Consider the following 17,714-nt stretch of genomic DNA (forward strand, 5'->3'; position numbering starts at 1 on the left):
GGGTCAAACACAGTATTAGTATGGTGTTCCTAATAATCCTTTAGGTGAGTGTATACAGATAATTGTAAATTTTATAACCTAACCCTAACCACACCTTAAACCTACCCATCATATGAAACTTTCTGCAGTTCTACATTTAAAAAAATAAAACTTAAAACACTTTATTTTTTATACCAGTTTTACAAATGAGGACGTCCCCAAAGGGAGTTTTTTTGGAGATTTTGTCAGGTTTTGCTCACTTCTGGGTACAAATTTGTTCCTAAAATATGGTTAGGTACACACACACACACACACACACACACACACACACACACACACACACACACACACACACACACACACACACACACACACACACACACACACACACGTATGATGCTTCTGGTAAACTGTGAAATATATCCAAAAATAATTATAAACTGCCAAGTTTGTCATGAACTTGCATGAGGGTGTACAATAACGCCACCTACAGGATATTTTTAACACAACTGTAAAAATGTTTGCACCCTGTACATACAGGATGTTTACTGAGTCATGTTATAGTTATTTTTAGTATCTATCTATCTATCTATCTATCTATCTATCTATCTATCTATCTATCTATCTATCTATCTATCTATCTATCTATCTATCTATCTATCTATCTATCTATCTATCTATCTATCTATCTATCTATCTATCTATCTACATTATAAAACAATATAAAATAGAATACAATAAAACAGATAATAACAAAATAAAAACTAAATTATGAATAATAACAATCATATAATAAATAGAATTTCATAAATAGAATAGTTTACAAAACTGTAAAATTGTAATTGCTATTTTTTTCCACGTGACGTCACCGAGTGACCTTTTTTTTATTCAATGAACAACAACATTATACAACACCGTGAATAACAACCGATATAATATTACCGCCAGGGGGAATAATTGAAATAAATACCCTCGTTTCACTCAATAAGTGTAAGTTCTATTATACATTTCCTATATAAATATATACACATATATTTAATGGCAATTATAATATAATGTAATTAATTTAAAAAGTTTTTAATCTCTCTTAAAATAATCTGTGAAGCCACAAATATTTAAACAACGTCACGGAGTGAGTGACCTCCCCCTTCTGCTTGTGAAAATTTAACGTTGTGCAAAAGTTACGGCGCTGATCCCAGATCAGCACGCGAGAGCGAGCGGAGCGGCGAGAGCTCTAGCGGACAAGGAGGGACTTGGAGCGGGGTCCAGAAATAGTAGAGCAAGAATAACAAACAGTGAAAAGTACGCTATGCGTGTCAGGTCAAAGTTCACTCCTGTCCACTCATGAATATCAGAACCTGAGGGAAAACCCGATGAGGCTAACTGACACCTTTGGAAAGCCTGAGCGATAAGGCTGTAAGGGATAGCGAGGCTTCTCTCCACCTGACCTGGATATCCATCATCATCCTCATCATGGTGTTCTTATCCTACAAGACTATTCCGGTCGGATGTTAAACACCTCACGGTTTGATCCCAGCATTGGCAATGGGGATGTGTCACAGCTTCAGATCTAGGTTATCACAATCGGCTATCACATACACCGGCGGGCGGACCGGTGCGAACCCGGCGATAGATGCCGAGTCCGGCCATTCGGACAGTTGTGACCCGCAGCTCCGGGAGCGGCGGCGAGTGGAGGAGAGGGCGCGGGTCAAAGCGGAGAATAAACGGAGTCGAAACATTGACAAGAGCCTGAAAGCGGAGAAGAGAGAGTACAAGCAAACGCACCGGCTGCTGTTATTAGGTAAGAGACGAGTTTCTGGGATGGTGCGACTACTTTATCAGCTGTCAGTCAATGTAAATAAGAGCTTATGCAGCTAACGCAAAGTTTGTTGCTGGCCCCTTAAAACACGTTACCGTGGTAACCAGCGTTTCAACCTAAATAGAGTCGTAGTTTTAAGCATTGGATATATCAATGGCGTGATTCTAAAACAAAAACAGCACAACAAACTAGTTTTAAATGCATCAAAGTTGCTTAAAATGGTGATTTTGGCCTTTACTACTTTAGGGAGTTGACCTTTTCTACTGTATATAACAAGTAAACAAGATAATTTTGACATAGACCTACTGTATGTAATCTATTGATTGATATTTAATTCATAGCATTTATAAATATGAAAAATAGGACATTTACATTTCCAAGGATTGTAAAATTATACTTTTTACTCTCTTCATCATTAGACCTACATATTTTGCTGACTAAATAGACTATTTTAAGCATCTATGAAGAGATGTGGCCTGCTGTTCATTACCAGAGAATTAAAAAAAAGAACAGAAAATGCATACAGTAATACATTCATACAATGGAAGTCAGGATATGCAGAGGCGAGGTTTAAAAGCAGAAACGTGAAGCTTTTAGTTTTATTCTATCTCTTGTATTGATTCTTCAATTGCAATGTTGTCTAAGTCATATTTCTCTAGGTGGAGACATTAGTTATGTAGTTCTTGTGGGTGGAGTTTGTTCCAAGTCAAGTATTTTATCCCTGCCCCACTCCTTCTGTCTCCTGTTATATGAAGACATAAGCAAATAACCACATTTTTTAGCAATATTTCATACTATCCATCTATATTAGAATGATGTTAGAATTAGTCTGTCAGTCAAAGAAGGCTAATTAATGCTAAAGGTATCCAGATCTTATACTATTTTAGAGGAATTCAGAAGTGGCATCAATGCATTGTTTTTCAGTTCTCATGTCGCCCATAACTTCTGCATTAGAAGAAGAGTTGTTTACGTCATCTCTCTTTAAAAACTTTTTTAGAGGGGTGGTAAAACACATTCTTTTGAAGGCTTGATTGTGTTTGTGGGGTGCACTGTAACATGTGTTCATGCTTTGTTTAAAAAAAATTGCATTATTTTTCATATATTTGACCTTTATTCTACACTGCTCTACTCCTTGTAAAATGGTCTGATGGTTTCCGGGTTGTATGAAGCCAGTCCCTCAAAAATACGCAATGGGCTCAGATTGGTTAGCTGGCCCAGTGTGTTGTGATTCGCTAACCGCCTAGTGCACGTTTATCGGAAACGCCACGCCCCTTACCTTTACCGGAGGCTGTGCTTTGGTCAGTATTAGAAACAATGGCGTCAATAAAACCATACCAGTCTGAGCCCAAATCAGACCCAGAACATTTTAGTGAAGATGATCGAGCAGAACCTGTTCAGTCCTCAAGAGTAAAGACTGCGGATCTATAGTGATCGCTACTGAATGGCACTGTTACTTTTGTATTTTTAGAACGATTATAGCCAAATATCGGTCGCAAGAACTATTAACCCAAAACGAACACTAAACATTGGCTTTACTAGTAGCCAAATCACACACAGAACCATGTTTAGCAAGCCTGTAGATAAACAATACATAAAAGCTCTAATCAAAGAATCATTTACACTAATGCCAAGTTCGCTGTTGAGATTTTAACATTAGGTGTTTGTAACGTTAGGTGTTCGTCGGATAACGTTAAGTATGAATGAGCATTTAACAGACTGGTTTGCAGAACAGCGTTGTCATCTGTTTACTTCCTTGCTACAACGTACAATTAACCTATTACAGGAAAACACATCGATGAAAAATAAATCAGACTTACAGGTTGTGGCCCGTGAACAGCTTCTGTTTTTAAATCCAGCTTTCAGGACAAGCCGTTGTGCAAATCCTGCATTGAACTCGCGAAGACTGGGGAAGTTTTCCTCCGTGAAATGTGCAGCGTGCGCGTCGTGCATCCACACACAGGCAGTGTTTGTCTCGCGCAGCTGAACTGCGGCTCGTGTATTGCATATACAGACGAATATTGTCCATTATGTCACATTTTCCAGTCTTCTCCTCCGACCCCTGTCTGTCTCGTGATTTATGATGGGCAGCATATATATGCGACCTGTTCCCCTCTGTCTCAAACACACATGCATATAACATGCTGTATGTTAAACGCTCTGCAACGCACCCCCGTCCCACAAGGAAGGCTGAACAAAGCAAGTACCCCAGACCTGCAATCCGGATGAAAATAATAGCGTTTCGTCGGCATTGCAGCAACACCATTCCAGCCTAACTATACCACAACAGCGCAGCGATACAAAATGGCCTCGTCCCCCTTATTTAATATTCCCGGAGGAGGGGTTTATGTAAATATTGGGGCTGGTGATGTCAGACACCCTGGAGGAATGTCTGTAGTCGCCTACCGGCCGTTTGCTGTAGTCCTTAAATTGATTTCTTTAAAAGCAAATATCTCCCTTTGCTTTAAACTTTGAACGTTGTAACTTTGCAGATGTTGTTTATGCTCAAGCAGCAACATTACACGCTAGCTAGAGTTAGAATAGTGAAATCGTGGTTTACCACCCTTTTAAGCATTTAAAAATAGCATCAAACCATGTGAAAATTTGTGTTTTGACCACACCGACCACTTGAAAACGTTTCAGGTCCTATTTGTTTCTCTGTTCATATCTGTTGTAGTTTTGTAGTATTCTGGTGTAAACTGTGGTCACCCTGGTTTTTGGTCAGTCACTGAAAAATGCATATTAATTGACCACTATTCTCGATATGTTTCCTAAAATGTATATGTAAGACTTTACAATAAGGTTCATTAGTTAACATGAACTAATAATGAGCTGCACTTATAAAGCATTTATTTATCTTTGTTAATGTTAATTTCAACATTTACTAATACTTTATTAAAATCTTGTTAGCATTAGTTAATGCACTGTGAACTAACATGAACAAACCATGAACAGCTGGATTTATATTAACTTACGTTAAAAAAGATTAACTAATACAGTAACAAATGTACTGCTCATGGTTAGTTTATATAGTGCAAAAAGAGCATTTAAAGTAATTTTGAGTTTCATAAGGAAGGAGCTCTTTAAAGGGGTCAATTTTGTCATCATTTACTCTTCAGAACACAAATTAATATCTTTTTGATGAAATCTGAGAACTTTCTGCCCCTCCAGCTCAAGCATGCTCGCTTGTTGTGCAAGAACCAATGAGGTTCATTCTCGTGCAGGGTTTTTCCTGGGTCAAAACTGGTCTTCGGTGGTGGCTGACAGACATGGTCATCCATACACACACACACACACACACACACACACGCACACGCACGCACGCACAGTAAAAAAGTTCCCTACCCACGTGATCTGCAAGTGCAATACTGACAAAACATTTTAAATAAATTCAAAGAAAATTTGTAATTTTTGCTTATCTTATTTTGATACCTTGATGTTTGTTTTTGTTCCTCATTTTTACACTATTTACTGATAGTTGTTTTGGTATATAATCATATCAATATTAAAAAGTAGTATTAAAAAATGAACAAATAGCCTAATTTTCTGCTATATACAATTTCATAAAATTATCAGCTAGCTAACCACAACTTTGTTCTTCTGGGTTCACTCCAGTCTAAACTAAATGATTTTAGGCTATTTATTTTACTACACATTGTCCAAATAAATAAGCTGAAAGACTGTGGATGATTAAAGCTAATTCTTACAATCCACTCTTGCTAAAGTGGGTAAGCACACTTGTGTTCTCATTTCAAGTGTTCTGAGTAAATGATTCAACTGATTCATGAGTTCAGTGTTGGACTGATCCGTTCTAACCAGTCGTTAAAATGATTCTGTTCAAAGGAGTCAAAATGTGGCGAATCGGACATTGGCTGACGCGCTGTGTGTGAATCCCTTCTGTTAGAACATCGCGAAAGATTTGTCAACACACAGAAAACACTTCATAACCGGATAGGATTTGTTTCAAGTTTATTGAAAGTATGCTTTATGTCAGCTGGTCAGAGAATCAGTCAATGTTTTTTGAGCGCATTTCACACCCAGCGGTAATTAAAGGAAAACATCGTCTGATAGCGCCACGTGCAACATGGATTCGGTCTTCCGACCTTTTGATTAACGTAATATGTGAAATATTAGAAAGCTAAGAATGCCTATTTTGAAGACAGAGAGCGTGCGAGCGGGGGAGGAGCTCTCTGGTCGTTCTCTCTGACACTCAGTTAACGCAAGGGCAGCGGTCATCTATTCTACATCACTCCTAAATCACAATAACTCATCAAATAAGGCTTTGGCGGGACAACAATTTGTTTTGGCGGCCGCCAAAAAATTTTCAATGTAGGAAAAACCCTGTCGTGTTTTACGCAGCACATTTGAGCTTCCTCAAGAACCAATGAGGTTCATTCTCGTGTTACGTAGCACGTTTGAGCTTCCGCAAGAACCAATGAGGTTCATTCTTGAATTATGCAGCACATTTGAGCTTCCTCAAGAACCAATGAGGTTCATTCTTGAGTTACGCAGCACGTTTGAGCTTCCTCAAGAACCAATGAGGTTCATTCTTGAATTATGCAGCACATTTGAGCTTCCTCAAGAACCAATGAGGTTCATTCTTGAGTTACGCAGCACATTTGAGCTTCCTCAAGAACCAATGAGGTTCATTCTCGTGTAACGCAGCACATTTGAGCTTCCTCAAGAACCAATGAGGTTAATTCTCGTGTTACGCAGCACGTTTGAGCGTCCGCAAGAACCAATGAGGTTAATTCTCGTGTTACGTAGCACATTTGAGCGTCCGCAAGAACCAATGAGGTTCATTCTCATGTTACGTAGCACATTTGAGCATTCGCAAGAACCAATGAGGTTCATTCTCGTGTTACGTAGCACATTTGAGCGTCCGCAAGAACCAATGAGGTTCATTCTCATGTTACGTAGCACATTTGAGCGTTCGCAAGAACCAATGAGGTTCATTCTCGTGTTACGTAGCACATTTGAGCGTCCGCAAGAACCAATGAGGTTCATTCTCATGTTACGTAGCACATTTGAGCATTCGCAAGAACCAATGAGGTTCATTCTCGTGTTACGTAGCACATTTGAGCGTCCGCAAGAACCAATGAGGTTCATTCTCATGTTACGTAGCACATTTGAGCGTTCGCAAGAACCAATGAGGTTCATTCTCGTGTTACGTAGCACATTTGAGCTTCCGCAAGAACCAATGATGTTCATTCTCATGTTACGCTGCACGTTTGAGCGTCCGCAAGAACCAATGATGTTCATTCTCATGTTACGCTGCACGTTTGAGCTTCCGCAAGAACCAATGAGGTTCATTCTCGTGTTACGCAGCACGTTTGAGCTTCCGCAAGAACCAATGATGTTCATTCTCATGTTACGCTGCACGTTTGAGCTTCCGCAAGAACCAATGAGGTTCATTCTCGTGTTACGCTGCACGTTTGAGCTTCCGCAAGAACCAATGATGTTCATTCTCATGTTACGCTGCACGTTTGAGCTTCCGCAAGAACCAATGAGGTTCATTCTCGTGTTACGCTGCACGTTTGAGCTTCCGCAAGAACCAATGAGGTTCGTTCTCGTGTTACGCATCACGTTTGAGCTTCCGCAAGAACCAATGAGGTTCATTCTCGTGTTACGCTGCACGTTTGAGCGTCCGCAAGAACCAATGAGGTTCATTCTCGTGTTACGCAGCACGTTTGAGCTTCCTCAAGAACCAATGAGGTTCATTCTCATGTTACGCTGCACGTTTGAGCGTTCGCAAGAACCAATGAGGTTCATTCTCGTGTTACGCTGCACGTTTGAGCTTCTGCAAGAACCAATGAGGTTCATTCTCGTGTTACGCAGCACGTTTGAGCTTCTGCAAGAACCAATGAGGTTAATTCTCGTGTTACGTAGCACGTTTGAGCTTCCTCAAGAACCAATGAGGTTAATTCTTGTGTTACGTAGCACGTTTGAGCTTCTGCAAGAACCAATGAGGTTCATTCTCGTGTTAAGCAGCACGTTTGAGCTTCCGCAAGAACCAATGAGGTTCATTCTTGAGTTACGCAGCACATTTGAGCTTCTGCAAGAACCAATGAGGTTCATTCTCATGTTACGCAGCACGTTTGAGCTTCCTCAAGAACCAATGAGGTTCATTCTTGAGTTACGCAGCACATTTGAGCTTCCTCAAGAACCAATGAGGTTAATTCTCGTGTTACGCAGCACGTTTGAGCGTCCGCAAGAACCAATGAGGTTCATTCTCGTGTTACGCAGCACGTTTGAGCTTCCTCAAGAACCAATGAGGTTCATTCTCGTGTTACGCAGCACGTTTGAGCTTCCGCAAGAACCAATGAGGTTCATTCTCATGTTACGCAGCACGTTTGAGCTTCTGCAAGAACCAATGAGGTTCATTCTCGTGTTACGCAGCACGTTTGAGCTTCTGCAAGAACCAATGAGGTTCATTCTCGTGTTAAGCAGCACGTTTGAGCTTCCGCAAGAACCAATGAGGTTCATTCTCATGTTACGCAGCACGTTTGAGCTTCCTCAAGAACCAATGAGGTTCATTCTTGAGTTACGCAGCACATTTGAGCTTCCTCAAGAACCAATGAGGTTCATTCTCGTGTTACGCTGCACGTTTGAGCGTCCGCAAGAACCAATGAGGTTCATTCTCGTGTTACGCAGCACGTTTGAGCTTCCTCAAGAACCAATGAGGTTCATTCTCGTGTTACGCAGCACGTTTGAGCTTCCGCAAGAACCAATGAGGTTCATTCTCATGTTACGCAGCACGTTTGAGCTTCTGCAAGAACCAATGAGGTTCATTCTCGTGTTACGCAGCACGTTTGAGCTTCTGCAAGAACCAATGAGGTTCATTCTCGTGTTAAGCAGCACGTTTGAGCTTCCGCAAGAACCAATGAGGTTCATTCTCATGTTACGCAGCACGTTTGAGCTTCCTCAAGAACCAATGAGGTTCATTCTTGAGTTACGCAGCACATTTGAGCTTCCTCAAGAACCAATGAGGTTCATTCTCGTGTTACGCTGCACGTTTGAGCGTCCGCAAGAACCAATGAGGTTCATTCTCGTGTTACGCAGCACGTTTGAGCTTCCTCAAGAACCAATGAGGTTCATTCTCGTGTTACGCAGCACGTTTGAGCTTCAGCAAGAACCAATGAGGTTCATTCTCGTGTTACGCAGCACGTTTGAGCTTCAGCAAGAACCAATGAGGTTCATTCTCGTGTTAAGCAGCACGTTTGAGCTTACGCAAGAACCAATGAGGTTCATTCTCATGTTACGCAGCACGTTTGAGCTTCCTCAAGAACCAATGAGGTTCATTCTCGTGTAACGCAGCACGTTTGAGCTTCCTCAAGAACCAATGAGGTTAATTCTCGTGTTACGCAGCACGTTTGAGCGTCCGCAAGAACCAATGAGGTTCATTCTCGTGTTACGTAGCACATTTGAGCGTCCGCAAGAACCAATGAGGTTCATTCTCATGTTACGTAGCACATTTGAGCGTTCGCAAGAACCAATGAGGTTCATTCTCGTGTTACGTAGCACATTTGAGCTTCCGCAAGAACCAATGATGTTCATTCTCATGTTACGCTGCACGTTTGAGCTTCCGCAAGAACCAATGAGGTTCATTCTCGTGTTACGCAACACATTTGAGCTTCCGCAAGAACCAATGAGGTTCATTCTCGTGTTATGCAGCACGTTTGAGCTTCCGCAAGAACCAATGAGGTTCATTCTCGTGTTACGCAGCACGTTTGAGCGTCCGCAAGAACCAATGAGGTTCATTCTCGTGTTACGCAGCACGTTTGAGCTTCCACAAGAACCAATGAGGTTCATTCTCGTGTTACGCAGCACGTTTGAGCTTCCACAAGAACCAATGAGGTTCATTCTCGTGTTACGCAGCACGTTTGAGCGTCCGCAAGAACCAATGAGGTTCATTCTCGTGTTACGCAGCACGTATGAGCGTCCGCAAGAACCAATGAGGTTCATTCTCGTGTTACGCAGCACATTTGAGCGTCCGCAAGAACCAATGAGGTTCATTCTCGTGTTACGCAACACGTTTGAGCGTCCGCAAGAACCAATGAGGTTCATTCTCGTGTTACGCAGCACGTTTGAGCTTCCTCAAGAACCAATGAGGTTCATTCTTGAGTTACGCAGCACATTTGAGCTTCCTCAAGAACCAATGAGGTTCATTCTTGAATTATGCAGTTATAATTATTATAAGAAGTCTTACGGGTTTAGAACGACATGAGGGTGAGTAATTAATGACAGCATTTTTTGGGGGGTGAACTATCCCTTTAAATCGGATTAAACCTGGTTCTGTGATTGTCATGAACTGTCATAACAGTGAAAGCATCTGGTCAAGATCTAATCTGTGGCTGCTAAACTGGCCCTAGTTGTGTGTGTGTGTGTGTGTGTGTGTGTGTGTGTGTGTGTGTGTGTGTGTGTGTGTGTGTGTGTGTGTGTGTGTGTGTGTGTGTGTGTGTGTGTGTGTGTGTGTGTGTGTGTGTGTGTGCGTGTGCGTGTGCGTGTGTGCAAAGAGAAAAATTATTTAATTTAAATACAAGAGTAATGAAGGCTAAAAAAACTTTTTTGCAGAACATACATAGACATTCTGCTGCTTCTAGTCTAAAATTGTACAAAAGTGAAGTGAAACTGTTTTCCGAAGACCATTTTATTTTCTGAAACTGCAGTGCTATTTTTGTGGCATATACATTTTATTATTTTTTTCCCCTTCCGCCTACTTCTGCAGCAGTCACGTGGCTTAACTTCCTCTTTGGGAAAAAAAACCACCAAATATTTTCTGTAAACCAAAAGATGAGATGTATCTATGCCCATCCGCCTGGATTCTATATTTAAAGGTGTGTTACGAATCCCAAGAAATTCCTAGCATCAATGCCTTATTTTTTCTCTCAATCTCGTTGAGATCTTGGATTTCCCCCTTTGGCTTTTCTTGGAGGTGTAAACAGCGTTAGAGCGGCCATGCATGGTATGATAAAGTAGTATTACACAAGGCCTCATATGCTGCTACCTTTATGAGAGCTGTTCTTCTTTTTATTAACAAGTTACACAAGAAAAGGAGGGCAGCCCGACGACACAAACGAAGAAACTGTTAAGCACTGTGACCAAAATACTCTAGTCATGCGGGTGCTCGGTTCAAAAACAGATGACACACATACAAAGCTGATTGTTGCAACCTTAGAATGTAGGAAAACGATCTCTGTGTGTTTGTGTTTTATGGGGCTTGGACGGTGGTGTTTGCGTGCATGATATGTGTGCTAGTCTAAAAAGGAAGCGTGGTTATGAAGCGTGTCCAAAGAATGCCTTCTTTCTGCTTTTAGGCTTTAATAACAATTTGTCGATTTAATGCAGAATCAACCTCAATTAAATTTTTTGTAGCTTAACTCTTTTGATGTGGCCGCTTTTCACTGCTGCCTCTGTTGTTGGAGCTGGATCTCAAGGCTCGCAGCTGCAAGCCCACAATAGTAATATCTTAATTTAAGTGATTGCATGGTGTTATTGCTCACTTAAACATAATCACATCCTCTCATGAAGTATGAAATATTGCATGAAATCAGATGAATGGACTCATAAGAAGTCCACTGTTGATCATGCAACTTCATGCAGGGCATGACAAAAGACATTCAACACATACCACATCCAGTTTTTAATGGAGTCAGTAGCTGTTAACCTCTGGCTACACACAACTAAATTAGGCCCAATCGTCTGTAATGCATGCCGAAACTTTATCATGTTGATTGTCACTGCTAACAGTAGTGTTTTTGTTCCAGTCTCAGTAGATCTTAAACTCTTGAGGAAGGCATGCAGTTCTTAATATAACAATAGACAAGGAGAAGGCGACTAATTCCCAGAATTACCTCTTTCCTTGTAAGGGACTGTGTGTTATGCAATGTGACATAACACAAATGGGACTCCTGAGTAGGGCTGCACAATATTGAGGAAAAATGCGATAACTTGTTAGATAATGCGATATTCCATATGTGATACGTTGGGGTGTTACAACACATCGTGTCACAATATGGTGCAAATGCAATACAAAACTGCAACAATATTTTAGATGAGTTTACAGAGTTTTAGTGTCAGTACTACTTTAAACTACTACATTATGTTGAATATAATAATCCAATGGGGGGATATTTGTGGGTCCTGATAATGCTAAATGTCTCATGTGACCAGTAAAAAGTGGCCTACATTATTTTAAATACATCTAGTCAGTGATAGAGTGCATATTTGTCTAAAATAATTCTGTATTTTCAGCTTCAGAATTATGAATATTTTTTATTCTGGTGTGACCATTGTCCTGTGCATTGTGTTACCAGCACCAAGTCCACGCCTGTTCATTTCCACCCACAAAGTAATCCTAAACTTAGCATTTTAAATCAACAGTACATTTTTTGTTAACCATATGTCTCGGAGTATCGCAATAATATCGTATACCATGATATGTATCGAATCGTGACATGACGGTATCGTTACACCCCTAGTGATACCATATTCCTTTAAAATATGTAAAATCAGTATAAATTATATTTAAATATAATTAAAATCTGAAAATGATATAACAAATATACATGTTTCACATTCTTTCTGGGAAAAGAAAGCATATACAACTTCTGAAAGTGAACAGCATGTTTTAGCATTACATAAAAATAATGTAATTTTAATTTCAATGTGTTCAAAATGATTTAAATACCAACAACTGTTTGCTCAACTTGGTAATATACAGCTATATAAACCTGAAAACTTAACATCAAGTGCATCCAGGTAAACAAAGACACCTGAAACTAATTTTTGTTATTTTAATTTATCTTATTCGTATTAAAAATAAGAACAAAGAGGCAAATTACAAACAATAGGACAAATACAATAAAACAAAGATACAATTAAAATATACAGTGCTGTAGGTTTTTCAGGTAGGCCTAGATCTGTTTAACACTAGCATTCAAGTAAGAAATAATACAGAAACTGAATAATCAAATGTAGAAAATAATACTCTGCATACTCTTCTCATTAATTAAATATACATTGATTCATATTTAAGCTACAAAAGTTATTAATTCAAGAGCAGTGAGTGATTTTCTCTGTATCTTTTGTTTGACAGACAGCAGGTTTACTGTATTAGCAGGCTGTCACTTTAAGACTTAATGCACGGATCCTATTGACACACATCTGATTTCTTTCCCTACTGTTTATGTTCACTTAAAACATGACCGAGGGCTGTGCAATTGACATATTTTGATTTTGGCTTCCAACGATTATGAAAACCAGATAATCGAGGTGAAACGATTGTTGTGCCGCTGCCACACTTTCATTTCCTTCACAGCGGTGCACTTTCGTTCCTCCCTAAGCCAAACTTACCATCCAAATCAGCCGAATAAGTGAGTGATGTAAAATGTCTACTGTTGCTAAACTGCGGGACATGCTTGATATTAAACAGGGTTATTAAAGAGACACGGCCGCCTGTGCACACGCTCCAAGACAGGGCGGAACGCGCATAAGTGAAGAATAACTCTTTTTAACATCAAGCAAGTCACACGTAAGCAACAGTTGCGTGTCTAGTCTATTCTCTATGTGTCGACCTAAAACTTTTTGAAGTAGCCTATTAACCTCTTCCCTGTCACCGTCCCGCTGGCGGGACACCTGGCACTCTTTTTTTGATCTGCTTTTTTTTGTATCATATATTTGAGTAATTATCATAAATTAGGTATCATTCGAAAGCTTACGAACTCAAAAATTCATCCTGTGAAAACCGTTTTGAAATTGGACATTGCCTTACCATGGAAACGGTACTTTAAATTATTCTAGCGGGCTCCTCCCCTAGTGGGCATCGTCATGTTTTATATTACAACATTTATTTTAACTACTTTATAATAAAAATCTTTTCTAATCTTGACAAAACACATATCGTCGGAAAGGTCTGAGTCTCAGGGTTCCATATTTGGTGACATTTTGTGATGGAAGGGATATTTGGACAGAAATTTACAGAAAAATGCATCAAAAAAACAATCAATGGAATATGTGTGACACCCGGTGGCTATTTGTGGTACAGCGCCTAAACAAAATCTCATGGGAACTTCAATTTTTGTGATATCAACTTCAAATTTGGAACACAACTTGGTTAGACATATGGCTTTGATTTTATAGTAATTTTAGATTAAAACATTTTTGTTAAATATATATTTTAAATCAAATAAAAATATTTAGTACAGTATTTTTTATTTACAGTAAATTTAAATTTCCATAACTTTTTCATACTTTCATATTTTGAATTGCTTTCACTTCAGCAATAATCTGCCGAGTGTCGGCTTTAAAACAAGACCAAACTCTATAGGTCTATATTCCAAAGCATTCTTGAATTACAGCCCTTTAAGTTTGGATAGTGCATTTTCATGTGTATTCTCAAAAAGGGGGATGACAGTTAAGGGGTTAAAATCATTCAGAAATTGCAAGCCGTTGCGATATGTACATATTTCAATCATTTTGATAAAAGGTTTCATATATTAAACCTCATTGTGTAACAGTGATATACCGCTTACTGTGGCTAAATGGGCTAAAAAACCCATAGAACATTATAGGAGGGACAAAAACATCACAGAGACTTCTGGGCAACCCAGAATGCCCTGCAAACACACACAAAAAAATTCTGTTAGCCGAAACTTTACTTTATAAAGTTTTAAATATGGATATTTTTCTTACACAAACGCATTGATTCGCTTCAGAAGGCCTTTATTAAAGGGATAGTTCACCCAAAAATGAAAATCCTGTCATCATTTTCTCACCCCCAAGTTGTTCCAAACCTGTATGACTTTCTTTGTTCTGCTGAACACAAAAGAAGATATTTTAAAGAATGTTTGTAACAAAGCAGAGAGAGCAACCATTGACTACCATAGTAGGAAAAAATTATTTTGGTAGTCAATGGTTGCTCTCTCTGCTTTGTTACAAACATTCTTTAAAATATCTTCTTTTGTGTTCAGCAGAACAAAGAAACTCATACAGGTTTGGAACAACTTGGGGGTGAGTAAATGATGACAGGATTTTCATTTTTGGGTGAACCATCCCTTTAACACCCTGGAGCCGTGTGGAGCACGTTATTCGACGGACAGGTGCATTTTTTATGGACTTCCAAAACAGAGCAACTATTACTGCTATTTTAATGCTAGGATTAGCCTGGACTTTTTTAATATAACTCTGATTGTATTCGTCTGAAAGAACAATGTCATATACACCTAGGATGACTTGAGGATGAGTAAATCATGGGCTAATTTTCATTTTTGGGTGAACTATCCCTTTAAGTGAGTAAGCAAAACACTTTTTTTTTGTACTTTTTCAGCTAACTAAAAAACTTTTTTTTGTGTGTACACGTTTCTATCCCATTTCATAAAGTACGGTAAATAAAAAATAAAGGCAGAATAATGCATAATACAAATTAATTATGGCAAAATTAAACAATAATACATAATGCGTTCAATTAATTAATGAATTATTAATTCATAATTAATTTTGGCAAATGAGACAAAGACATATCAATCATTAAATTATGAATAATTTACATTTTGTGAATAATAAGTAATCATATAATCAATAAATGATTATAAAAAGATGTAACTGTAGTCTGATGATGAGTAATATAATCTAATTACAAGTATAACATTTTTGTAATTTGATTACATAATTGATTATTGATTGCATATAATACTACCCAGCACTGCATACAGAGTTATGGACAAAAACTATAAAAAGATAAAAATAAAACAAGTGAGTGAGTGAAATTTATGATAAAATAAACTGGCAGCTGTGGATCAAAAAATCATTTCATTAACTGATATAATGCTAATACACCAACCTATACTAATCCCTGTTTCGTACCTTTGTGATACACTGACAACCACCATAAACATATTAGTGATGAGAAAGTCATGTGATGAATCAGATTCATTTTTCACAAGCTGAGAAGGTAAATACACAGCGTTATTCACACAAACCATGGCAACAGACATGACATAAAAAATGTGATAAACAGTTACGTCAAATGGGAAGTGTCATGTAAGGAATTCCGGGAATGGTAATTTACGGGTTTTCACTGTAAATTATACAATGACTTGTTCTTTTTCCAACTTATAAAGTCTATCCAATAAGTCGCTTTGGATAAAAGCGTCTGCCTAATGCATATATGTAAATGTTTTTTGAATGTAAGGTTTGATCTATTACAGTTTTTCACTATATATAGTAAGGGAACTACCAATTAACAGGTTTATACTGTCAACATCTTTACAGTCTCTTAAAATCCCCATCATAGTTTACAGTGTAGTGTCTGCTAGAGATCAAATATTAGAGAAATGCTGCCACCTTCTGGTGATCGAGTTCTCCCAACTTATAAAGGCTATCCTTACATTTAAAGGTGATAACTTTGGTTTTGTCTCAGAGTGGAGTTTAACTGAAGAATTTAAAATGAAGATGTAGTTAACATCTTCGTGTTGATTTTTAACTTTTAATATGCCTTTAATACAACCTTATTGTTAACCAGACTTTGTTTCCAAATGAGTCTGTTTAGTCTCTGCTCCCGAACACCACACAAAGATTAAGGGATCAAAAATAGACCGCAGTGAGTCGAAAAATAGCTCTATGAAACGTCATTTTCCAATTCGGTCACTGCCATACAGTAGTTTATCGCTCATGTGTTGACATCACATTGACTTGTGTAAGATCTCTTATTTTAGAGCTACGTTTCTGTATTCTTTGGTTTACTCTCTGGCTATCATGTCACTATTTAAAGCCTTTGTTTGGAGCCATATAAATATATTAGAAAAGGTTAATACGTCAAGGCACCATAATTGTTTAGCTTTAGGCTGTTACTATAGCCTGAATGAAATATCACTGTCTTGACTTCTCTTTTATTAGCTGAATGAAAATAATAATTAAAACAGCTCTGTGCCTATAATTCACACCTACCAATGCATGGGGCGTATGCACAAAAAACTAAGTATAAATAAGGTTTATTGCCAGATATATGCAAGTGTATATTTTATTTCTAGCATGTCTGAATGTAATGTGTAATATTTACACAGAAAAAGTAATATAACTGCGTATGCTCTATTTTTATTAAAAACATTTTGGAGAAATTTATATTAGCCACTGTTTTAAACACCCAAGAGGTTCTTGCTCTCTTGTTTAGTCTAATGAATATCATTATTGTCAAATTGAAGATATATGCTGTGTCACAGATTGTTTTATAGTATTTCTGGTTTATTTTGGTGTGTTGATTCTGATTTTTATATATTGCACAAGTAAATCATCACAAAGGGTATTTAAAGTGTAAAAACAGAGGTTATTTCTTTATTGCTTAAAAGGTGGTATATATCCAGATTTATCTTCTTGATATTTACAGTTTCAAACAATTAAATAATCATCATAAAATACTTGCAGAAAGACCTGTTTACAAAATAGAAAACCTAAATATTGATTGATAGGAAACTTTTAATTGTTGCAATCGCGCTTAAATCAGTGGTTGTAAAATACACCTTCAAATTGTTTGCGCTTTTAAAATATTAAGAAAATTAAGCAACTTATTCTCTCTCTTTCGCTCCTATATGAGCAATTACATTTATTTACACTGCAGTGATTAATAATTAAGTGCACTCACACAAATGCATCAGTTACTACAGTTAAGTCTTACAAAAAGTTTAAGGGGGAGTTTAAAATAACATTCACTGAAACTAGGAAGTCCTCAGTATTATCACATTTTAACAAACGACGAACACTTAAATTCAAACATTTATTTTGTAATTTTTTAAATAATGACTAAATTAGTCATTTTTACTATTCATAAAATGAATACGTTTTTATTGTACTCGGTGGTACTTTATAAATAAATAAAAATTATTATATTTTTTCAGACTTTAAAATTCTCATCATTTGGCACCAG

General features: G+C 38.0%; 1 protein-coding gene across 1 annotated transcript in view; it reads left to right on the forward strand.

Moving 5' to 3' along the window:
• Positions 1–1,198: 1,198 nt before the first annotated feature.
• Positions 1,199–17,714, forward strand: part of gnas (GNAS complex locus) — a 51,195-nt gene continuing 34,679 nt past the window's right edge. The window contains exon 1 of the mRNA XM_079840245.1: positions 1,199–1,780. Coding sequence (XP_079696371.1) covers positions 1,525–1,780 — 256 coding nt within the window. The 5' untranslated portion in view covers positions 1,199–1,524. The remainder of the gene's footprint in view (positions 1,781–17,714) is intronic.

Source organism: Gobio gobio, assembly GCF_949357685.1.
Source record: "Gobio gobio genome assembly, chromosome: 17".
In the NCBI taxonomy this organism is placed as follows: domain Eukaryota; kingdom Metazoa; phylum Chordata; class Actinopteri; order Cypriniformes; family Gobionidae; genus Gobio; species Gobio gobio.